Genomic DNA, 25,468 nt, shown 5'->3' with positions numbered 1-25,468 from the left:
ACGTGAACAATGTTCACGAGCGCAAAAATGTCCAAGATTGACAAGATGGCGCCTGAAATGTAGCTGGTATGGGTGTGGTTACTTCTAACAGACGCACATGGCGCACAACAAGTCATCTTCGTGTTCACGAGATAGTTAATAAATCCCAGTGGAAGCCGCACCAACTTCTGTACAAAAGCAGTTCTTAGTTCAGATAAGAACTAAGATTCAGCAGATGATGATTCTCGAAGACGATTGACAAATTGCAGCTGCCTTCTCAAATGCATCCCAGACAGGTTCAGCCAAGCTCAGGTCTGGATATTTGGTTGACCAATCCGTCCGTGGAATAGCTTCGCTTTGAATACATTCGCTCACGTTAAGTCCTATGCGAAGTAAAGTCATCGGCCATGAAAAGAGAGTGAAAACCAATTGCATGCCTAAAACGTTGTGCATGAGCTCTGAAATACTCTCTGTGTACCTATGAACAGTCTGGAAATTTCTATCGGAAACTTGGAGTGGTATGGGACCACACAGCTTGATGCATTGCCAGAGATCGCCGCTTCTTCAGTAGTTTGTTTCCTCATACTGGAGGAAGATACTTGGTCCTGGGTTCTTTTCTGATGAAAGGATATGTAGAATCAATTTCCAGGCTGATGATGCTCGAAATCAGTAACTGAGGTGTAACCTGGTAAGTGTTCTTTCCTCTTTTTCGATTTCAGCTCTAAGGTGTGACTTGACATAGGTACAATCCTAGAGTAGAGCTCTTTTGGTGTATTTTCATGATTTGTGGATATAGATGGCGGTGAGATATCACCAGTCTTTTGAAGTTAAGGTCTAGATTGGTGGGTTTCCGGATGTGCAAATCACTTGTAAGAGGGCAGAAGAATAGGTAATGGCTTGCATCTCCTTTGTCTCCACAGATGCAATCGTGGCTAATAAGAGAGGTTCCTTTTAAGAAATAATCTGGACATGGGTCATGACCGGTGACGTAATATGTTAGGAAAAATTTGGAGCTTCCAATTTTTGTGCTAAGTTTTGGTGGGTGCGCCGGTGCCTTTATTCGACTCTTCTTGCCACTCGTGAGTTAGACGTTTGTTTAGGATTTGTCGTATCTGCGATTTTCGGAAGCCTGACGTTAAGGAACTCGCCTTCTTGGGAAAGAGCAACTTCTTTTGCAAGATCGCGAACGTTGCCACTGCGCGCTTTGATCCAAATTATGGTTATTTCAGTACTGATATCTTCAGAGATTTGAATGATTTGATAGACCAGGTGAGAAAGGTTGTCAGGATTTTGGATAAAAAATATGGCTGCTTGGCTTTTAGAGTTAATGGATATTTGTTGTTTATTGACGTAATGTTGATGTCAAGTTTTATGGCTGAGAGTACCGCTTGGTGTACGCTATGGGAGATGTACGCTATTTAGTAAACTAGTATGGGAGATGTAAGCTATTTAATAAACTAGTATGGGAGATGTACGCTATTTAGTAAACTAGTATGGGAGATGTACGCTATTTAGTAAACTTTCACAAGAAACACATGATTTTCGTCGATGTGAAAGAAAAACGTTGGATAAAAATAACAAACGGCAGATTTTTAAAACTGCTGCCGCATTATTTGTCTATGAGGGTATGATTACGTAGTCGACACCAACAGCATTGTTACTTGAAGGCGTATTTGCTAGTTTTTGTTCAGTACTTTTTGAAAAATTTGAGGGAACGTGTCTGTTATTTTAATTTTAAATACCAGTGTATTAATCATCACAAAAGCATCCAAAACCTGTGTAAATTCTGTCTTGTTTATTGTAAACTTAAGAATCTAACACATTAATACATAAGTATACTTGTGTCAGTAAAAATCGCAATTAAAATTACAAATTTTCACTACATACTTAATATAAAGCAGAGAAACTATGGCGCAGTTAAGGGATCGTAGTTAAGGGATTATGGGTTTAAAACGGTGGTATTAACAGAATATTAGTTGAAATTGTGGTAGACCCTAAATCCATGAAAACAGTAGTTTAAAAGGGTGTTAATGCGATGCTAGAAACATTCTTGGCGGTAGAAGCAAGAAATAGGTAAATAAATAAATGTAAATAAAAATGCGAAGATCCGAAAAGCATTTACGCTCTTTCGAAAAATAATAGAAATGTAAATTTTACAAATTACATCCGGTTTACACGAAAAGATTCAAATTTAAATTCCCATTCTAACTTTTTCTCACATAAAATATTTAAAATTATCAGAACTGTAATGTGATATTCAATTTCTGTAACATATTGTATTATTGTATTAATTACAAGGCTTATGCATGTTTGCTTTCAGTGGAAGCACTGGGTTTATGTGTGAATTTACAGAGACTGCTGGGGAAGATTAATTGCTTTCATCGGAAGTCATATGGAAGCAACTTCTTCAGAAGGAACCAAAAGGCTTCAACTTGATGAAGAAACATTGCGATATTTTCTGCGGAGAAGACTATTACTGCAATGCATGCATAAAGATATATTTAAAACATTACCTTTTGAAAAACTCTTGGCATCTCACGGAGTTTATAGTCACATCAATGATGCCCTTAACAAGAGGACCCGAATTTCGAAATGGAGGGCGTATAATATATAAATAAATCTGAGTAGAGAAAACCGGTTCTTTGTTGCTGTCATCCATGTCAACTATAGCCGTGAATAATTTGACTTCGGCACATGTAGAAAAGCTTTGTACCAAGTTCAACAAATAATCAAATGAATCTTTTCGGTTAGTCGTGCTTTTATGCTTTACTGCCCGGAAATAAGAAATGGAATGTAAATCCAATATTTTTTTGTTCTTTATTAAGCAGTTAAAATGCACCCTCAGAACTATATAATTAAGCTTCTTATTTTTGAGAGGTCAGTCTCATAAATGATACACAAATGTTTAAAATTGTCTTTTTCTCAAACTGTTGATGGAACTCATGAACTACACTTTTTAAGTCACACTTAAAATGTAAAACTCCTAAAGAAATGTGAATATAGTCAGTAAGTTTATGCCGGCATATAGAAAGTCTTTTTAAGCAAGTACTTTTTCCGTTTCCTTTTCAACTTAAAAGTCTTAACGTTTTCCATTTATTTAGTCTAATCAATCACTAATACTACTGCATTTTCTATTTAGAATAATTATTTGCCTCCGAGTTGTGTACCTAAAATATGATTTTAACTGGGTTTTTTTCAACGCACTTTTCTTTAAAAAAAAATAACAATGCCTGAAATAAATCTGATGTTTCAAATTTCGCCGTTTAATAATTTAGAATGGTAAAATATTATCTTTCAGAGCAAAGAATTCTAGTTTTTTAGAACAAATATCTTTTATACTTTTAATGGCCAGTAACTGAATATCCATTTCTATATCTTAATAATTTCCAATTAAAAATTACTGGTGAAAAAAAATTACATATAGTATAAAAAATTTACACTCATCAAATTTGAAAACAGACTTAAATTAATCATACAAGGTTAATTTATATTATTATTCTAATACAGATTTAACATGCATTAGGTTGTAGAGAGAATTTCATGTTTCTTATATTTTCTTAGGTTTCATTGCTTAATATGTGTGTAAGTGTTTCTCTCGAAAAAAAATTCAAAGTAGATTTGTATAAATTTGTAAGCATGTTTTAAAAATTTTAGTAATTTCACGCTTGTCAGGGCTAGGATTAATATTAATGAGGTAACGTATGCTTCTGTAAACTAATTTTACACAAAATTAGAAATCCTTTTATAGATTTTTCAAACTTAATTACTTTACGAATACAGTCGAATTTACGCGTGAGAAAATTAAGAAATATTTGTCATTTTTTACCACCTTTGTAAAACGATAAAACTCCAAGACTTTTTTTTTTTTTTTTTTTTTTTTTTTTCCCATGAAGGAAACGTTTAAATTATTAGCTCAGTTTTTAGTTTCCTAGCTTTCTTTTAACAAGTACTTCTAATTATTTTCTTAGAAGTAACTAGTCATTCATTAATATTTGTCACAGACATCCTTAATCACTTTTAAGACCCCCTTAATATATACAACATACTTCAAGTACGCAGTGAATACTTTTTGGAAGTAGTAAATATTTTAAAATAAAATTAAGTTTCAAGGGTTTCTTTATATATGACGTTTTTTAAAAAGTGTACGTATAAAGTTCTTTTAACATTTCTGATTTCTACTCATTGAATTTTCTCGTCGTTAATTAAACTTGCCTTTCTTTCATGGCTAATTGTAGATTTATGCTATTACATTCTTCTTCTTTTATTTAATACTGCATGCATCTATTTTACATAAATTAACAACAAGTACTTTAAAAAAAACATCAGATGTTTATTAAACGCTATTTATTCTTGCTTTACAAAAGAGGGTTTCAGGTGCTTTACTTAATTTTATTCCATTTGCCTCTGTATCAATATTATATTTCATAACTTAAGAAATAAGGCCAATTTCCATTCAATGACTCAATATTTTATATTCAATGTTAAATGCAAAACATTTTTAAAAATGTGTGCACTTCTTAGTTATATTAATGTCGCAGTTTCGTTGAAAATTCTGTGCACTAAATTTTAGCATGCACTCTCAAGCTTTTAAATTCATTTCAGTATAATTTGTGTTATATAAACGAGACAGAAGGCAGTAACAGAACAAAACAAAATTTTCAGAATTTAGTTTTGTTTGTTTGATTGAATTTTTCAAAATTGCAATCTTCATTATTTCTGCCAAATTTCAACATGTTTTTCAGTTGTAAAATTGAATTTAACTCTATAAAAATATGAAAATTATTAATCGGTAAAATTTTATTTTATAAAAAGTTTAAATACTAAATCATCTCAGCTTTTAGGTTATAAAATTTGACTATTACTAAATGATCAAATGGCTTTATGAATTTTAATAACATATGTCTACCGTATTTTTTTTTTTTTTTTTTTTTTTTTTTTTTTTTTTGTTATCATGGAAGAACGTCGAAACATAAAAAAAGCATGTTAGCATGTTCTTACTGTCAACAGTATAAAATGTGTTAATTCCTATAAAATGTTACAAATTTTGAAGTAATATTTTAAATTTTGTTGAATTCGATGGATTAGCGTGCTTCATTAAATATGTCACCAGTGTAACAAGATATTAGTAGCAGAAACTGCGTACATAAACTAACAATGGTGGTTGTTTGTAATGGAATTATGTGCTTAGAATTTGTGACGGAAAACGATTTTTGAGGTTTCAAAATTTCTATTCGTTAGTGGTGCCATCTTTTGATGCTTTATACACTTAAACCGTCTCTGTTCTCGTAAATATAGTGGATCGCTACTGCTGATTTGGGGGAAGGAAAAAGTTTGTTCTAAGATTTCATACACAAACTAAATTTGTCAGCTACTTTACATATTTGCTTTGTTTTACAATAAACTGGAGAACTTGTATGTATTAGAATGTATTACAAACTGTGGCTGTATCATAACAATTGTTGTATTTGCTTGCATCTGTTTGTAGTAAAATATATTTGTATGTAAATGTGTTTACTGTATTTTGATAGTTGTTATATTAAAAACTTCTCGTCAAAATGTTATCACTATGCGAGTGACATTGCTATTCTGTGTTATTTTGTTGTAAATTCCGAAGTTCATAAAAGCTGGTCTTGATGTTATGTCAAAGCTTTTTATGTATTTACGTATAATATAAAACGACAGCGTGAAATATTGGTGCATATTTATGTTGTACAAAACGCTAAATATATGTAATAAATATTAATTTAACATTTACAGTTTTCAGTTTGCAATTTTTTTAATATATGTAATAAAAGTTTCAAAATAACGTACAATGACCGCAATTTTTATAAAATTTTAAACACAAAAATCATTTTTCTACGACAAGACCCAAAACATGCAAAATATCTAGTTTGACAACTTATATCAATATTAAGTTTCTAAATTTATTATATTTCAGCAAAATTATCCTGGAAATACAAGCAGCATTTCATAACTTTGCAATATATGTAAGTAAAATTCTTTAAACATAATTGTAACTGAAGTACTTTTAAGCGGAGTTAAGATCTTTTCGACAAGAAAAAACGTGAACATTTTCCTCATTAATTTTCAGACTTTTTTCTATATAATACTCATTTCATAATCAAAATATTTTTTATATAAACTATGCATTATTATTATTTTGTTAAAGTTTAATTTTGTACTCAATATTAGATTTTTGGTAAGAAATCTTAAAACTTCCTTAAAATAATCGATTTCAGATGCATGTTCACAACTAGGTACACATGAAAAATACTCTTATCTATAGAGTTCGAATTTACAGAAATAGTTAAATTTATTCAGAAATTTAAGTGGATCTATTTCTCTTCTCACATGTAGAGCTAATTTTTTTTTAATTTAAGAAAATTCGAATTTTTAAAAAATGTACTACATTTTTAAACGAAATCAGCGTCTCAATAGTTCATTTCTTCTTTTAAAAAAATTAAATCAATCCATTCAGTACATGTAGTAAAGTAACATTCTAAAGCAAAATTTAAGGTTTCTTTGATGGATAGAATTTTAAATATCTTAAAAAATTAGTTTTGATAAAAGAACGAAACAAATCGCTCTATCTACTGCGTTTGTAAAATGTTTTAACTTTCTTGGCCACAATCATGTTGTAATAACTGCTCTGCAGCAAGTTTCTTTTTATTTTGTCTTTTAAAAATTCTTGCTTCCTGGGTGATTTTTATTAATCATCATTTCAACTTTGAAGAATGGACATGTATATTATATTAATCCTTGAAATTTTCAACCCTTCAGTTCAACAAAAATAGCTTCTTTAAAACATATAACTACACTGGTGTAAGAAATTAAGAGAAATTTCATATAATATAAACAAAATAAACATTCAGTTATAATAGACACAGATGTTCGTGTGCAACACTCATGGAAGTCGGAAGGTCTGAAACAGCGACTGCAGAAGACACAAAAGAAATGGGTTAATAGGTGGTATGATCCCCTCTTACAGCCATATAGGCCTCACAGCGCGATGTCATACTAAAAATAAAGCAGTTTATTACTGCCTGTGGCAATTGGTCCCATTCATTCAGCAACGCTGTTTTCAGTTCCTGGATGGTTCTCGGAGGGGATCGCTAGTTGCAGTTACCCTTCCCAGAGCCTCCCAAACATGTTGTATAGGGTTCAGGTCTGGAGACCGGGCTGGCCAATCCATCCGGCGAATACTCTCATGATCATGATGATCTCCATCCATCATGATACTTGCCCAGACCATTACACCACCACCGCCATAATTGTTGATTTCGCGGAGATTGGAGAGTAGGTAGCGGGTCCCTGGCTCTCTCCATATCAAAGTACGGCGAGAATCGTTGTTTAGGCTAAAACGGGACTCATCGGTGAACAGAACGGTCGCCCATTGCTCCGTACTCCAATCACTATGTTGCCTGCACCATGCTAATCGGACTCTCCTGTTCGTAGACGTGAGCGGGACGCAAACAGCCGGTCTGCTGGCAAACAACCCTCTCTCGTTCAGTCTTTTGGAAACAGTCACCCTTGTTACACAGATTCTCGTGGCTACATGCAGGTCCCGAGAGAGCTGAGAAGCTATAGCCTCTCTGTTACGCCTCGCTAAAATGGACAAATAGCGATTTTCTCTGGCCGTCGTGGCTCTTGGACGACCTTGCCCAGACTTTCTCTCGATGGATCCAGTATCCTGGAATTGTTTCCATAGGTTGCACACGACGCTGGGCGTTAACTTAAACTCTCTCCATATATGGACTTGCAAATGGCCTGCCTCTAGTCTTCCCACAATTCGCCACCACATCCCATCATCTAAACGTTGGTGGTTACTCATTCTTACTGTTCCGATGTGAAATTAACCGATTGCTGCATGATGACACCAAGAAATTTGGCGAAGTGTGCTAGCGAACGCAATTCGTCTTACCCTCCACGCGCTTATGAAGCCTGTTTTTCTGCTGGCTCTGGCTACACACACGTGTACGCTTAGGTATTAGCCGTACATGATTTGCATTTTTATCTAGAAGGAGTGGTTTTTCCTTCAATTCAGTTCTTTTCATGCAATTCGATAAAATATGCAAATTCTCTTAATTTATTTCGCCAGTGTATATCCCTTCTCCAATATTCAATGATTTTACACCAACAAACCTATTTTTAGAAGATTCGTTCTATACATTGATGTGCTGAAGTAAATCCTCCTTCGAATCCAAATCGCCGAAAAGTTCTACTTTTGTCTTCAACAGTCGTAATTCTAAAGAGAAGTGCTTAGGCATGGTATCTTTGACACAAACTGAGCATAATAATTAGAAAAAATATTCATAAGACTCAGTTGAAACTATTTAAAAGCTGCATCTTGAAAACTGTTTCTTTAAAAAATAGGCATGTCTGTGTTAATTTACATCTTTTAACTTAATCTTCTAGCGCTTACTAAAATGTTATGTAATGTATTACGAAATGTAATGTAATTACTATATTTTTTGAATCAACAATGTTCACTTAAAATCAAAATTGAAAAACTGATATTTGTAAGGTTAATTTGGTTTGGCTCCCCTTGAAGAAATTCTTATATAAATTCGTTCTACAGCAACTCACGCCTATCACGATGTTAAACCATAATATTTGTTTATTACCATTGCTACTTATAATAGAAGCATGTTTTTCCACATTTTGACTGACCGTGCCCTTTAAGACATAATGAAATAAAATTTATGAGGATAAGAAAAAATTTGGGTTTAGTATCCCTTTAGCAAATTACTGTTATAATTTAGTATGTTTCATTAATAGTTTGGCTCATCATTATTGATTTTAACGGCCTTTCTTCCTTACTTTTCTAATCATTTGAAATTTCGAACTTACTCCTCACACAAAGTAATTAGTAAATGTAAATATTTTAATTTGCTTAAATGTAGGGCACTCAAGATACGCGTAACTTCAAACGTCAAGTGGGGAAGTAAAGTGCGAGGGAAATATATTTGAAAGAAATAAACTTAGAATGAAAATAAAAAAAATTACAAAATAATTCTGTTACTTATCTAGCAGGAGGATAAGCAACCACAATACTTCATTTAAGCGAACTATAAACACATTGGTTTCTTATATGTACATACTAATGGTTTCATAATACTATTAAATTTGGAAGTTTCTTACTAAGGCTAATAGGGGACTAATGAAAATATTAATGATTTCATATATAATTTTAATTGTATTTAATACAGCATAATGACATTTAACGAAATTTTTTAATATATTAGATAATCATTCCTTTTTTAAGATTTTAAAATTATGCACAGAAGCAATTGAGTTGAGTTCTGAAGGATGATGTTATCTTCGATTGCTTATGACGTGTTTTACGCATCTGTCGAAGACTAATGAAGTACAGATTTTTGGTGAGCTCTCAGGATTCATTATCATGATCATTTGCTTCAGAATGGCAACCATTTTTTTTTTTTTTTTTTTTTTTTTTTTCCCCCTAATATATCGTCATTTCTTTAATCTTAATATATTAACGAATCATTATAGCAAAAGACTTCAAACAAACCCCATTTACCATTTTTCATTCATAAATTTATAAACAGGTTTTTCTTTGAATGACGGAACATCTTTCCCGAATGACAAATATTCTTGAAAATTCAGTTTTTAAAAGCATTTAGTTAATTTTGCAGGAATTTCAATAGTGAACAGATCATACGCATCAATTCCAATATTTTTAAGAAATAGCTTGGAGCATCTTTTATGTTACTATTACCGATTACTATAACTTTTATTAGTTACGATAAAGTAAGCGATAAAGTACAAGTTATTTACGATAAAGCAGATTCAAAATGTTAATGATACCAGAATCTATGGTTGAAACTTTGCTTGAATGATTAGGAGACAAAGTTAAGTCTAAAACTTTCCAGTACTAAAAATCAATGAAATGATATAATGATCTTCAATGGCTGATTACTCTCCTCTTTACCCCTTTTCACTTTATTCATTAATTTGCGCAAAAAAACTTTCGAAAATGGAAAACTACTGAAACATCAAACTATACATATGAACCTGAAAGTACATAAGTACAATGGTATGGAAAAATCATATCTTCACTAATCATTTAAGCAGTAAAATGAAAATAGATGCAAAAAAAGTATGATTCCAGGCTCGAAGTTATTTAAATGTAGGTTTATTTTAGCGCTTTGAAAGAGTTCAAATTTGGATCCTTCGGACATTTTAGCCTTATAATTCTTTTATTACCCAGATAAAAAAATCTTTCTTTTAATTATAATATTTATCAATCATAATCATGCGTCTTCTATAAAAAAGATGTTCCTTCGTCCAGAATTCTAGAACAAGCGATCACGCCAAAAAAAAATCGAAGCAAGGAATGACCTTAATACTGCGGGATCAGTCAAGCCGGTCCAGTTGTATTCGTGGGCAGGGCCAGCGCCAAAGCCGGTGCAAGCGGTGCGGCCACATCGGGGCTGTAGAACTTAGGGGCAATAATGTTTTTAGAATTTTAAGGAAGCGCAGAGCAGGCAAATTTAGGGATGGTAAACTTTTTAGAATTGGGGAAAGGCACTGCGTAACATGATATAGGACCGGCAAAACTTCTAAAATTTAGAGAGGCGCCGGGCAGTAGTATTTAAGACCCATAAAGGTTGCATCGGGTGGCAAAATGCCTAAGAGCGGTTCAAATAATTTTTGTTTTTCAATTGCGGTAGGAAATGAATGCATCCTCAGGAACAAATTAGATGAGCACTTTATGCACTTGCGGCAATCTCACTAATGCACTTGACAGAACAATACTAAAGGGCTATACTTCGCATATTAAAATTAAGGGAAGAAGCCACAGCATGGAATACCTCATTTGCTTTTATAGGCTATGAGCGGACTTTACCCAGACTTCCATGCCATCCAGCCAAATCTGATATAAATATCCTCTGCAGCCTTCTAACCACAATGTCAAGGGAATTTATACTGAATGTCAGGGCAATTTATACTGGATGTAAGGGCAATTTGTACTGGTGGATCTAAAGGACAACAAGGTAGCTGGTAGTGGTTACTGTGTTATGGATGGTGATACAATGAATAGTGTATCATGAATAGTCATCAACATCAGGAACTCTTTCTTTCCGACTGAACTTTTCCTGAACTCTTTCTTTTCGTCTGAACAATCCTCAAAGTCGCATTACTTTCTCATCATTTAATAGCCATTTATACAAACTCTGCTTCTAGGCTGTAATATCATTTATACAAACTTTCCTTCTAGGCTGTAGGTCTTTGTTGTGAAGACAGTGAAACACAGATCCTTGGCTTTCTGGCATAAGGGCCTTTTTTATTAAGCCTTCTGTATACAGTTTGCTGTGATACAGCACTTTCGGTAGCACATTTTCCCTGAGAAGCAATTGTTATTCGTTTACTGCCTTGTTCAGGCCTCCTAACAACAGTTTCAGATTTCTGAAATTGGTTCCATAGCGTGCAGATCTCTTTTGAAATTCCCTGGGGAGCGACTGGGAGCAACCTCCGGCGTTCTGGCTAAGACCTGTACTTAGCCTCATCTTCTGAGGTACATAATCAGTCTTTACAGTGACTGGAACCATTAAGAATTTAGTGGTCTGTTCATGCGCGGCAAGGACCGCAACGGTACTGTCAAATCTGTCTCGGGCTGCATGATCTCTACATGGTAGATAAGGGTTGCCCAAGGGGGGGTCGCCTCCGTTTATCGGATCGGAGGGACTAAGGTTGTCAAAAATTGTCTTTGTTTTTTTTTTTTTTTTTTTTTGGTGATCAGCTACTGTCTGGTTGTCTTGTCTTGCGTTCATATCCCTGACCTTGTATATTGCAGCCCGGGGTTGACCACTGGGGACTTACGCTGCTCGCCGTGGATCGAAGTTTTAGTCTTCTCTCTGTCTTAAGGGCTTTACATAGCCTAGCTCAGGAATTCTTTACCTTCTAGTGTACTGTCTCTTTTGAAATATTCACATAACATTCTGCTCCTATGATTGTCTGCCTTGCAGAAATGTGGCTAGAAAGGAGAACAATATACACTCTTTTTCAAAAAACATCGAAGCACCATGAAGGAAGTGGTTGTTTTTGATAAAACTGAATATGTGTATAGCTCATGCACAGGTAAAAAAAATTATTAAAAAATCAAGGTCATAGTACCTGTTCACGGCTCACAATCGCCAATTGAGTGTTGAAATTAGTAGTTGGTCGAACCGCCCTTGGCAAGAATGTATTCTTGAATTCGTCGAGGCAAGGAGTGATAGAGCTCCTTAATGTCATCCTGCAACACATTCTGCCAGGCATTCATCAGTTGTCGCTCCAGATCTGCGATATTTTGTGGTGCCCGAATCTGGCGGCCTACCATGTTCCAGATATGCTCGATTGGTGAAAGGTCTGGTGACCTTGCTGGCCAAGGAAGAGTATCAACCGCACGGAGACAATAGAGAGATAGGCGAGCGGTATGTGACCTGGCTTTATCTTGTTGGAAAATGGCCCCAGAATGACGTGCCATGAAGGGAAATGCAACCGACCACAGAATGGTATCAACATATTATTGAGCTGTTAAAGATGTACGGAGGATGACTAAAGATGACCTGCTGATGAGAAATAGCGCCCTACACATCACACTATGGGTTATGGCTGCATGCCTTGGTAAACAAAGGCTGATTGGGACCGCTGGCCCCCGTCCTCTCGGTGGTCATCTGCTTCAAGAGTGAAGTGGGATTCATCGCTGAACACTATACGATGCTACTCTGATGGTAGCCACGATGATCGGCTGCGACACCACTCCAGACGATTCCGCCGATGTTGTGGGGTCAAAGGCAAATGTCTTAAAGGCCTCTGTGAGCGTAGCCCCGCCTCAGACAAGAGCCGTGAGATGGTGGACGGTACCACGGGAGGTACAGACGTCGCAGTGTGCGTTGAATAGTCGACAATGATACCGTTGGGGCGTTTCGGGCCTGGAGAACAATCATCCTATCTTGCCTCGCTTTTGTGCTGCCTGGCCTTTCAGAGCCTTCATTTCGCTTGCAATTTCCTTGTAACAATCATTGCTGCCAACATTTTTGCACAGAAGTGTCTGTAGCTGCAGGTGGTGGCCTATTGCTCGGTATGACTACCCAGGTTCATGCAACTCGTTCGAACAATGCGACCACATTCGAAGTCGTTTTGTTGTCTGTAAGGTCTTCGATATCGTCGTAATGGCATCTTTAGTTGCTTCTTTACGGAATTGCAATGGCAGCAACAGAAAAAGATAAATTTGCCGCCTCTGTTACTTGTATAATACTTTGCGAATTGCGCACTAGAAATGCGCGCTATGATCGCAATTCCTCTTCATTTGCCTTGAAACTTTGATCATTTGCATTTTCAATCAAGATGTTTTCGCATACCAAATTTCGTCACGATCGCAAAAGTCCTTCTTTGTGCTTCGATTTTTTTGCAAAAGAGTGTATTTCGAAAAGCCTAGTGCTAAGTGCAAGAATTATAAATAAAACTCGTGTGATGTACATATATGATATGTACAACTGGCTTCATGACGGAAGAAAGTATTTTTGCTACATTACTGAACACTAAAAGGCTGTAGAATGGGGAATAATTGAGACTCTTTATTTAGAACTATTATTATACAGTAACTATTTTCTGCTTCTAGTTTTGCAATATGAGATAAGCAAATAAGAAAGATCCAGAGATAACTCATTGGCATATCAGTCAGTCTAATGCCGAAATATTAGTGGGTTCCAGTTGAAAATAAAAATGCGAACATCATCGCGGAAAAAGCAGCCATCCCAGAAGACCATACTGAAGGAAAAACTCGCCATACCGCAGCAGCGTTTTTGGAAAACAACTTATTGGTGGCTCTTCATTCGTTACCTAGTATTTAATCGGTTCATAGTCCATTTATGAGCTACTTGCGTCGGTTCGGATGAAATGATAACGATCAGTGTGCTTGTGGAATAGTCCCTAATCCTGGCCATATTTCTTAATTTGCCCAAATATCCAGACATCATCTCTACAAACTTGCAGTTGCAAATGTAAGATCATGGGCGATTAATACATTTAAAAATACTCTTACTCTCAAATTCATATGAGAATATGTAAACATAGCCAGTTCTACACTCATGTCCGTAAATTAAGGATAATTCGGAGTCACGCAGAAATCGAACTCTAAAATAAATATATCACCTGTAAAATCACTACACGCATCTTCAAGAATCATATGCAAATTTCAGGAAGTAACTAGATGACACCGATGGTACGTCACAATGACGAGAGTGTAAGAGAGTGATATATAAGGAATACAGGCAAAGAAGTAAAATTATTCGCAGGTGCTTTATAAGCATTTCAGTGCAATAACCGAATAGTTATGACACAAAGGACGCATTTGGATGATTTTTTGCGTGGTAGAATTATTGGCCGTCTGAAATGTGGGCGTTCCCAACTGGAAGTATCAGTCGAACTTGGAATTGCCCAGAGTGTCATCTCCAGGCTTTGGCAACGATTCCAAGATGATGGTAATGTGAGTAGACGTTACAGCACAGGTCGCCTCAGAGTTACAACGCCGAATGAGGACCAGTATTTGGCAGTTACTGCCAAAAGAAACAGGCGGAGCACAGCCTCAGACCTGTCTCGTCAGCTCTCTTCAGCCACTGGTACGACAATTTCAAGGCAGACTGTGTACAGACGCTTAGGGCAGATTGGTCTATATGCTCGTTGACCTGTCAGATGAGTTCCACTTACTGCAACTCACTGTCACCTGCGGCTGGCCTGGAGTAGAGACTATGCATTGTGGACACCGCAACAGTGGGCTTGTGTGATGTTTTCCGACGAGTCCAGGTTTAGCTTGCAGTGTGATTCTCGCCGGACTTTCATATGGAGAGCTTCAGGTACCCGTTACCACCAAGAAAACATCATTGAACGACACCGTTACGGTGGTGCAGGAGTGCTCGTTTGGGGTGGAATTATTCTGGGTTCCAGAACTGACCTGCGTGTTCAAATTGGAACCATGACAAGCCAAATCTATCGGGACGTCATTCTGGAACAACATGTACGTTTGTTTTGGGGCGCCATGGGCACACAATTTGTGTTTATGGATGACAACGCCCGTCCTCACCGTTCAAACATCGTAAGCGAATGCCTTCAATCGGAGGATATCACCCGTATGGACTGACCAGCATTCTCCCCGGACTTGAATCCAGTAGAGCACGTGTGGGACATGCTTGGCCGACGAGTTGCAGCCCGTCAACCTCCTCCTACATGTCTACCGGAACTTCGAAGAACATTGCTTTTTGAGTGGTGTAATATCCCCCAAGATCAGATCGATAATTTGATACTCAGCATGCCTAGGCGTTGGACAGACTGTATTGCATCATCTGGGAGACATACAATGTATTAACAATCATACCAACCATGTAATATTGGTTTTTTGTAAATAGTTTTTTTTTTTTTTTTTTTTTTTTTTTTTTTTTAATTTGCTCCAGGGAGAAAAAATTGCTAATTTTTTTAGTAATATCAACCATATAGCATCTTGTTTTGCTCCTTACCTTTTGTTTAATAAATAAGCTTTACAAATAAGTCAAATTTGTTTTGCTTCTAACTCTTCCTTTGCCTAATTTTGCATTATCGTTAATTTATGGGCATGAGTGTATTTCCAAAATTATGAATTAAATTACTTCCTGCAGACAATCATTGGCAATACCACTCTCTTACACACTTTTCTTTTTGGTCGATTTGTCAATTTTGTTGATATTTATTTGATCATTAACCATTTACTGTGTAATATCCATTAGGTTCCACTATTATAATTTTATTTTGTGTTGTTTAATGAAATATTAAATAATGTAATTTATTATATTCTCTCTGCCATTCTTTTTTTAATTGTTATATGTATTTTGCAATTCACTGCTCCCTTATTTGCATTACGTCATTAATTAAACATCATGTGTAAGATATTTTACCACTTCGATTTTGTTATTTTCTGTGTTTTATTTCTGCTTTTTGTTATTTACGTATTATGTATTAGATGTATTGAGAATACGGCAAAGCACACGAGGTCTATCTGCCTAAGGGGAGGGGTGCCTTCGTGGAGGACTTTCTAAGGAAAACTGGCTCATATATACGTTACACATGGGGAAAACCACGAAAACGCCCATGCAGCCAGCCCGTTCGCGGGATTCGAACCTCGGACCGAACTACCAGTGTTCAGCGATTTTACCGCTCGGCCGCTGGTGGGCTATTTTCGTATTATGAAAGCGAATTATGTTGTACATATACATTTGTGAACATTATTCTATTTCATTATTCTATTATCTATTTCACTATTTCATTATTAACATATCTACGTTTATTCTATTTCATTAAGGTCGCCACCTAATTAATTTTTGTTGTAACTTTCTGAATCAAAATGTCTTCTCTGTATATTATCTGCCATGTTTATTATATAATCACTGCTCTTTTTTTTAATACGTTTTGTTGAATTGCTAGCAATATGACAATCTCACTACCGTATTTTTATATAACGACATTGATGTATGTACACATTCATTCATTTTATGCAACTGAATTACTTATTTTTTATTTTATTAGCCCAAAGGGGCAATTTACCCAGAAGGGCTATTAATTTCGTTTTGGCATTTTGCGTTGATTCACTATAAACGGCGGATCACTTTTTAAATTGTTTCCAACAAATATTAGAGCCCTGTATTATATTTAAAGAAATTAAATAATGAAGCATCTGCATAAATGTATGTATGATTCTTGCACTGCGTTAAAACAACGGTACCTAAAGCCATCAAATTTTGAATATCGTGTGTCTCCACCCGAATTTGGAAGCCCAAATTTGGAATTTGAGAACTTTTTTTTATCTATTTTATAATTTGTAAAGCATTTATGAGTTTTTGATTGAGAAACTCAACGATTTCAAAGCGAGCAATGGCAAAACTGTACAAAAAAAAAAAAAAAAAAATTATCTCCAGCGCGCGAGACTGTGTATCGGAAATTTTAAAATAACATGATATTTAATAAATAAAGGTAACACACAAAATGTTTAAAAAAAAACCTTTGGGCGTAATATAAAATCTGAAACCTTTTTATTTATTCTATTTCTATTTATTTATTTATGTGTGTGTGTGTGTATTTAATTATGGCAAAGCCCACTAGGGCTATCTGCCTATAGGAGGGATGCCTTCGCGGAGGACTTTCTAAGGGAAACTGGCTCGTTTACACGTTCCACATGGGGAAAACCACGAAAACACCCATGCAGCCAGCCCGTTCGCGGGATTCGAACCTCGGACCGAACTACCAGTGTTCAGCGACTTTACCGCTCGGCCGCTGGTGGGCTTATTTATTTATTTATGTAAAATAAATAAGTAAATTATTATTGCATTTATGTCTTTGCATTTATTGCATTTATTTTCTTAATGATTCATGTATTTATTTATTTATTTATGTTGTATTTGCTCCTCCGCCCCTTCGACCATTACTTGTTAGAAATTTGTCACAATCTTGTTCAGTCGTTTGACAGCTGAAGTATATATGTATTCGTCAAAAACTGTATTCTAAGCTTGTACATCCCAGGCGTTGTGTTATAAATAATAACAAACGTTAGGAGTAGGGATTTTCGGCCGCGGCCGATATGTTAACACCCAGTGAATCGGCCGTCCTTCCGTTTGCGGGGGAAAAAAAAGAAAAAAAAAAAAAAAAGAAAGAAAGAAAGAAAGAAAGATGAGGTCTTTAATTCCATTCTTGGAAATTAGTACAGCCATTTGGTCTGATTCTGGAGCCACGCTGACCTGAATAACAGTCTAAAGATAATGAATTACCTTAGTTTGTAGAGACATTAGAATTTTTTTTTTAAAGCAGGAGTGATGAAAAATGAGCAACGCCCTGACCGGGAATCGAACCACGGACCTCTCGAATCGTGACCTTCGAGAAACAAGGCCGTCCAGCTCTCTCGTGACGTCACGATGAGGAGTGCGAAGAAATCTCTCTCCTGCATTCGAAGCGAGTGAACCCACAGTGCGCTAATTTATCAGAGAAGCTAATTTTATGTTATTCAAATGTAAAGTAAATAGGAGATTATTAAATAAATGATACTGTCTTAACATTTAATTATACACCATGCTTTAAGACTTCAGATATCTGAGCTTATTTTTCTTAATATTTGATAAAAATTTTCACCTGGATGATCAATAATTATTTACATTAGTCTCATTTTATTTTCCATAGATTGGATAACCTTTCCAACACTTTATAACGCGAAAATGTTAAGCTTTCGAACTGCAAACGAAACATTGCATATTATTTTTCATTCATATGTAAACATGAAAAATATGAATAAAAAAAGAGCATTTTACAAGAACCAACCTTTTTCTTACAAACATTTTTAAATAATATTTAATTTTCTTCAGTATGGCGATAAAATGAAAGAATTAGCATTTTCGGTTATTACATTAATTTTTAAGCAAATTTTAGTGCAGAAGATCTTTTATAATAAACTAAATATTAAAAAGGAATATTTCATCATTTATTTATCGATATAAATATATTAAGATTTATTTTAATGATAATGCTTAACGTCAACATTGTTTTAAACTGTGAAATGGTGCTATTGTTATTATTAAAATAATTATTAAACTTGCAGTGATCCAGATTCTTACAGAATAAAAACCGAAGATCTATTTTTAATCTGTCACAGAAAATCATTCTACTTTAATTTTGCCGACTGTCTTTATTAAACACTTTTTTAATTGCGATATGAATTCGTACTATTCTAGAATTACTCTTTAGCGAAATCTTGATATGTCCTCGTTAGAGTTTATGATCATAATAGTTAATTTCGTAGCTCTCTAGATCGAAAGTTGTGTCTGCAGCTATGTGTGAGTTTTGATTTTTTGGATCACTTATGCGTATCGGTAAGGAATTGTAAAGGGAAAAAAAAATAATAATTCTCTGAAAATTTAACAGACAACATTTTGAAAGGAACACACTGCAGAATTATGTTTTAAATTTTAAAATATGCAAGGCAGTTAGCCGAGGTTCCCACATCTCGTTACCGAAGCGCACGTGGTAGAGCCTATATCAGATCAGGAATGTGCAATGATAATATAGGATACCGGACGTCCCTTGCAAAAGCACTTCCTTCTCCCAGTATATTTAATCTTTTTTAATTGTTTATTCAATTGTATCCATTTAAAACATCATATACTCTATAGGGTTCAAAAATGTTGCATTTTGCTAATGTATGAAGTTTAATTTAAAAAACGTAACAGCGAAATTTTAGGGTAAAAAAATTCTAAGCTTTATAAGCAACTGGTGCAACAATATTGTTTTCAAGTTTTGTTTATATATTTTTAAAAATATAATTTTAATTACAATTTTCCCAATAATTTTGAAAAATGACCAAAAAAAGTTTAAAGAAAGGGTAATGTGAAAAACACAAATTTGAATTTTTAGATGAAAAACATTATTACTTTAAAATCTTTAAATTTATAATGACAAGTACATTAAAAATAAAACTGAAATAAATTAGATATTACAAATCATTTAATGCTATATGATTAATATATAATCATAATGCACAGCGTTTCAGCAATACATGAAACAAAATTTACTATACATTAAAAAATCCTGTAGTATTATGGACTTAATTAATTTATTGTTTACTTTTACATTTTACACTAGTTATTGTTAACTGTTTTAATATTGTACAATAGTTTATCAGTAGAAATCATTTTAGCTTTAAAAACAGACACATTAGACGCATCGAATATTTAATGTAGTTTTCTTTAAATATCAATAAAATCATAGTAATGAAACCTCACCCTTCTGTTTTTAGTCTGAATGAAGTCCTTCCATTTTATTGCACGTATCCACTTTCACATCTGCATCAACAGGAAAAGCGAAAATATGTATTGTAATTTCCGTTACATAGCGGCACTGAACACATGTACATGTAAGACATTATATTGTTTCTGGAACAACCCACAAATCGCAAAAAACTCAAATTTAAAGTGCCCGACTACAAAAAAAGCACGGTATATACAAAGATTTTAGGTCAATAATTGCAGTTCAACTACTTCTCTCGTAGCAATGGCGACTAACAATAACCTTTGACCCAACGCTGCCCTCAAACCCAAAGAAGGATGCACTCTCATGGCCGACTCTCTAGAGTTGGCTGTGGCACTCTCTGTACTGACTTCACGCGCTCTACGTCACTGAGCTGTAAGGCCTTGTTCTCGAAAGCCACGCTCGAATACGTGTTGAGCGTGCTGACGACTACACTAGGAAGGCATGCTAAGAAGGCGGGAGAAATATCTTATAAGTTATGCTTAGGATGTTTGTGAATAGGTTAGCTTATGGATTAGTAGAAGTGATATACTAATCTATATTTTTAATAAGTACTACATGCGGGCTGTACGGTGGGATTGCACGATGTGTCATAATAGGTAACTCTAGATCCTTTGGAAAGCTTCAATTGGTCATTTCCTCAACCTTTCTTTGTAAACTCTTATAAAGCTTGCAATTTTATTTTATTATTTTAAGTAAGTATGGGAAGGCATTACCAAGTTGACCCACGGTACATCCCTGGTGTCCCCCATACTTTTAGCCGTGCGGTGAGGAATTCATTGCGGCAGTTTATAACCCTTCCAGAAAACAAACTGACTTGCAGCATTTTCTCAACTATCATTCCAGATATATCTCCCATTATCGTCGGGAAAGACTTAAGTGCTAAACACTCTGATTGGACTTGCAAAAGCAAGGATCAAGGATCAAGGAAGTTCGTGTTACGGAGTTCTTAGGCATAAACGCCTTTACCTCCACATCATCTGAAGAATAAAATGTCATCATCAAAAGAGGGAATTTTCTAATACGGTAAAAATTTTGTTAAGCCGAAAAAAGCTTTTAAGAATAAGTGCCTTCACACTGAAAACAAATATAAAAACTCAGAAGGTCTAATTTTGCGCCAAAATAAGGGCCAGAATAAATTAGATAGGGGCAGTCATCTTAGACAAAATTTTTGCTAAAGACTAGAAAATAAAAGCATATGTTTCCTTGATACTTGATCTTTCTTTGCGAACGTCAACTTCGCGGAGGGGAAAGGACGGGGGGACGCTCTTACGTGTCGAAAACGTTGCTGTGTCAGTTGGTCAGCTGACGGAGGGAGCAGTTTCGTTTCCGCCCGCTATTCAGTGCGGTCTTTAAGGGCAAATGATTGACACCTCTTAAGGGGGTGCTAAAAGCAAGTAAAAGGCCCTTTTAGAAGGGCTGAAAGAGCTATTTTGAAGTAGAGAAATAGTCAATTGACTTTAGATTTAAAAAATTAGGTTCAGTCGCCTGCGACTGTAAAGCTTCTCCTTAAAGAAGCAGGAGGGGTTCCTCCGGTCAATGACTTAAGCATTCAAGACTCGAGAGGCGGGAAGGGAAAGGAACGAGAACTAATTATTCACATGCATGTCAGTGTGAGCATACCTTGCCCGTTTAAATGGGTTTGCAGCATAATCCGGGTTGAGAACCGATCTCGGTCTCTTCCTAGATGAGGCGACTGCAGAATCATATAGAGGTAGCATATGCAGCACAGGATTTTGCAACATGTTGAATATTTTTGAAAAAGGTTTCCGAAAGTCGCTGTATAAAGCGATTAATGGGCATAATTTTGAGATCATTATGAATCTCTTCGTTCCTTATATACCACGGAGCTTTGAGTATTTGCCGAAGCAATTTAGATTGAAAAGTTTGGACATGTTTTCTGTTAATCAGTGCTGATGGGCCCCAAATGGGGCATGCATAAGTCAGAACAGGCCTTATGATAGACTTGTAGAGCAAAATCTTGTTGTCAATTGACAGGTCGCTATTTAAAGCGAACAAGGGGCGCAGATTGGATTTGACAGCCGTCGCATTCGCAATGATTTTTTTAATGAGAGGTTGCCAAGTTAATTTTGAATCAAGTAATACACCAAGATATTTATATGAAGAAACCCAGGGAATAGGTTCACCGAAGACAATTAAGTTATCTAAACGGAGGATATTTCTTCGGATGAACAGAGTAGCAGCACATTTTGCGACATTGATTTTGATTTTATACAAACCGAGCCAGAGTTCTAACGCTGAAAGGTAACTCTGTAATGTAGAGATTACCGTGAAGGTGTTGGAATGTTGTGCGATGATGGCTGTATCGTCCGCATATAAAGCAAGATCGATACTAGGGGCCTTAGGAATGTCATTTACGTAGAGGTTGAAAACTGAAGGCCCGACGAGACTGCCCTGTGGACAGCCGGCATAGATTGGGCGGGGAGTGGAGAATTCGTGGTTAACTCGCACACGGAAACTTCGTCCGGTCAAGTACGAGTTAATAATTTTAATGAAATGAGCCGAGAAACCAAGCCGCATGAGCTTGTAGATAAGTCCGTCATGCCAAACCCTATCAAAGGCTTTGGCTACGTCAAGATAGACGATACCAGTTTTCTCTCGCTTGCGAAAGCCTTCATGAATGAATTTCACTACACGTAATAACTGGTGTACAGTGGAGTGTTTAGGTCGGAAGCCGAATTGTTCCGGGATGATCAAATTTTGATCTCGACAGAATTCATTCAGGCGATTAAGCAAGACATACTCGTAGATTTTTGAGAGAGACGAGAGCAGACTAATTGGTCTGTAATTGACGGGTAAGTTTAAATTTTGTCCCGGTTTTGGAATGGGCACGACTGCTGCAGTTTTCCAACAGTCGGAAAAATAGCTTCTCCTGAGCATTAAATTAATAAGGACCGTAATCCAGACAATAAACATTACGGGGAAGTTTTTGATCACGCGATTCGAAATTGAATCTATGCCAGGGGCCTTGTCAGGTTTAATTTTATCAATGTAAACCATGACTTCAGTTGGATCAGTTGGCCTGAGGTCAGGCGTGAAAGGTTGTGATAGAAAGTCTTCAACCCGTGAATGAATGTGCCCCTGTGTAACCGGGCGGTTACAGTAGGAGTCGTTGTTTGGTGTGAATTGAGTAGCAAGGTTGTCTGCAATAGCTTCGGCCTTTTCTGAGCCTGTGTAGGCCATCTGTGCGCCATCGGCCGTTTCAAGGGGCGGAATGAGCTTGTAATGTTTGCGTAATCGGGTGGCTGCACGCCAAATCGATTTGTTTTCAGTCGTTAGGGACTCAATATAATTTTTCCACTCCGCTTGTTTTAATAAGCGGGTTTCAGTCCTTATCTCGTTTTGTATCTTGCGAAATTGGACGCGGATACTGGGATCGCGCGACCTTTGCCAGATTCTTCGCAAGTAGTTCCGCTGCTTAATTTTGAATTTAGTCTCAGGTGGGAGTCTAGCACCAGGGTGCTGAATAGGTTTTGAAGCCGCAGCTCTCGCTTCTTTAAGTAAAGACTCCAGATTTTTAATCTGCCTGTCAAAGTCCGCATTGCTGGAAATTTGTATGGGAGGGAGTGCTGTGTTTTCCAAAATAAATCGAAAATCGTCCCAATTTGTTGAGACTCGCTCCTGTAATTTTGAGTAACGATTTTGAACATCTAAGGTTATCAAAATAGGATAGTGATCAGAGTCTAAATCTTGTATCACTTCAATTTCATGCCTAAAGAAAATATTATAGAAAGCAGCCAGATCGATTACTGCAGGGACCCTCTTACAGAGTAGTAAGTCGGGAGGGTAGGAGCTATGATCTGTACATGGTTACTCTGGCACCATGAATTTAGACTAATGCCATACCTGTTCCTGTTAGGACAAAACCATGCGGTATAACGTGAATTTAGATCGCCAGCAATGATCAGTTGATTTGAAATATTCAAAAGTTTGTCAAAATCACTGACAGGGAAAGAAGGCCTTCCACGTGCAGTTGATTGTGGAGGTAAGTAAGCTGAAACAATTGTGAGTGGGGGAGAATTTTGAAGGAAAATTTGGATAATAGTCGCTTCCAAAATATTTAAATCAGGGGACGGTATTATGTGATGTTTGATCGAATGTTTCACATAAATACAAGTGCCACCACTCGGATTTCTGCCTTGTGACACCCTGTACGTGGAGTAAATGTCATAATTCCCAATTTTGGGAGTATTCCCTGAGTTTAGATGAGTCTCTTGGACTAAAAACACGTCAAGATCGTGTTCTACCACAAAGTCTCTTACTTCATGGATCTTGTTTTGAAGTCCATTGGCATTCCAGGAGCCAATGGTTAGTTCAGAGTTGGTAAATGAACTTTTTCTGACACAATTGAATGTTAGGCCGTTTAAAAAGATTCCTGGCTGAAAAACAGAAGACATGGGTCTAATGAAGGTCGAAATTAATTTGAAAGCTCGATACAGCTTTCATATAAGTAAAAGGCCTTCATCAGAGCGTCTGCCTGCCTAAGCTTTGGCATAGCTCTTTTGAAGGCTTGGAGCAGAATATGCTTGTCTACCGTAGGGTCTTCAATCAAGCATTTTAGTGTGGATGCGAAGACATCTTCGGAATCATTTGCACACTCTGCTGAGGTTAATACTGCTGGGGCTACAGGTTTTTCTGTGGCCGGCAGTCTTGGATTCTGAGCTCTGAATCCGTGCCCGGTGGCGTTCTTCACCGCCGTTGCATACGACGGTGAGTTGACGTCGTTAGGGGGAGCAGGCATGGGACGTGCTTTAGTAGCTTGTGCTTGGGGCTTAGAAGAACCTTGAGGGGGGCTGTCTGAGCAGCTGCCCTATTTTTAAGCGTGGTTTTCTTTCCACGAGACCGCTTATTAGCTGGGTGTCGAGGACAAGATTTATATGAGGCTTGATGACTTCCACCACAGTTGCAGCAAGTTGCAGGTACATCAAGCCCCTTGGTGCACTCACGTGCCCAGTGGGGTCCAGAGCATCTCACACAACGGATTGGCAAAGTGCAGAGTTCCGAAGAATGGAAAAATCCCTGGCACCTAAAGCATTGAGTAGGGCCCTTTCGGCCGCGATAACGCTCAATGCTGACCTCTGTGCCCCACATGTCAGTGACGGCAAACAGTTGGTCGAGGAAAGAGTGTGGGATGACTTGTACATAAACAAGTGGCATAGGATGTCTGGAGCCGAGCTGGTAAAGCCGAACGCAGCGATGCACTTTAAATCCCAGTGACTCGATTTCCTCTTTGACGTCCTCGACATCAGTTTCCACAGGGAGGCCTCTGACTACAATTTTGACTGGCCGGTCCTGTTTAAGATCAAAAGTTTTGAATTGGATGCCGGCTTGCTTCATCCAACGTGTAACCTCCCTGAACTCCAGTTCAGTCTGTACAAAAATTTTTAAATATGGTCCAGTCAGAGTACTCTTAAGGTTTGGGGCAATTTCTGTTAAGAAAGACACCTGGGTCTTCCAGTTCTTGCTACTCCTCATATGAATAGCCGGGATTTGATTTTGAGGCTGTGGTAGAGGAAGGGAACGCTCCGTGCCTGCTCGGAACTGGTTTCTCCCTCGGGGGTTTGCTCCTTGACGGGGTCACCGACGTTGATGAGCCATTCTTTAATAGCTTCATACTTGTTTTTACTGTTTTTTCTAGCAATATTAG

At 36.6% G+C, this 25,468-nt stretch overlaps 1 protein-coding gene across 1 annotated transcript in view; it reads left to right on the top strand.

The window, feature by feature from the left end:
* The window catches only part of LOC118198446 (sodium-dependent dopamine transporter-like), a 459,018-nt gene extending 453,283 nt beyond the window's left edge, over positions 1-5,735 (top strand). Inside the window, exon 15 of the mRNA XM_085807121.1 lies at positions 2,300-5,735. Within this exon, the coding sequence (XP_085663247.1) occupies positions 2,300-2,323 (24 nt within the window). The 3' untranslated portion in view covers positions 2,324-5,735. The remainder of the gene's footprint in view (positions 1-2,299) is intronic.
* The last annotated feature ends 19,733 nt before the right edge of the window (positions 5,736-25,468 follow it).

The sequence above is a fragment of the Stegodyphus dumicola genome, chromosome X1 (assembly GCF_044657685.1).
Source record: "Stegodyphus dumicola isolate Sdum_Otavi_A_Nest chromosome X1, ASM4465768v1".
Classification (NCBI taxonomy): domain Eukaryota; kingdom Metazoa; phylum Arthropoda; class Arachnida; order Araneae; family Eresidae; genus Stegodyphus; species Stegodyphus dumicola.
This window is presented reverse-complemented; position numbering and strand designations above follow the sequence as displayed.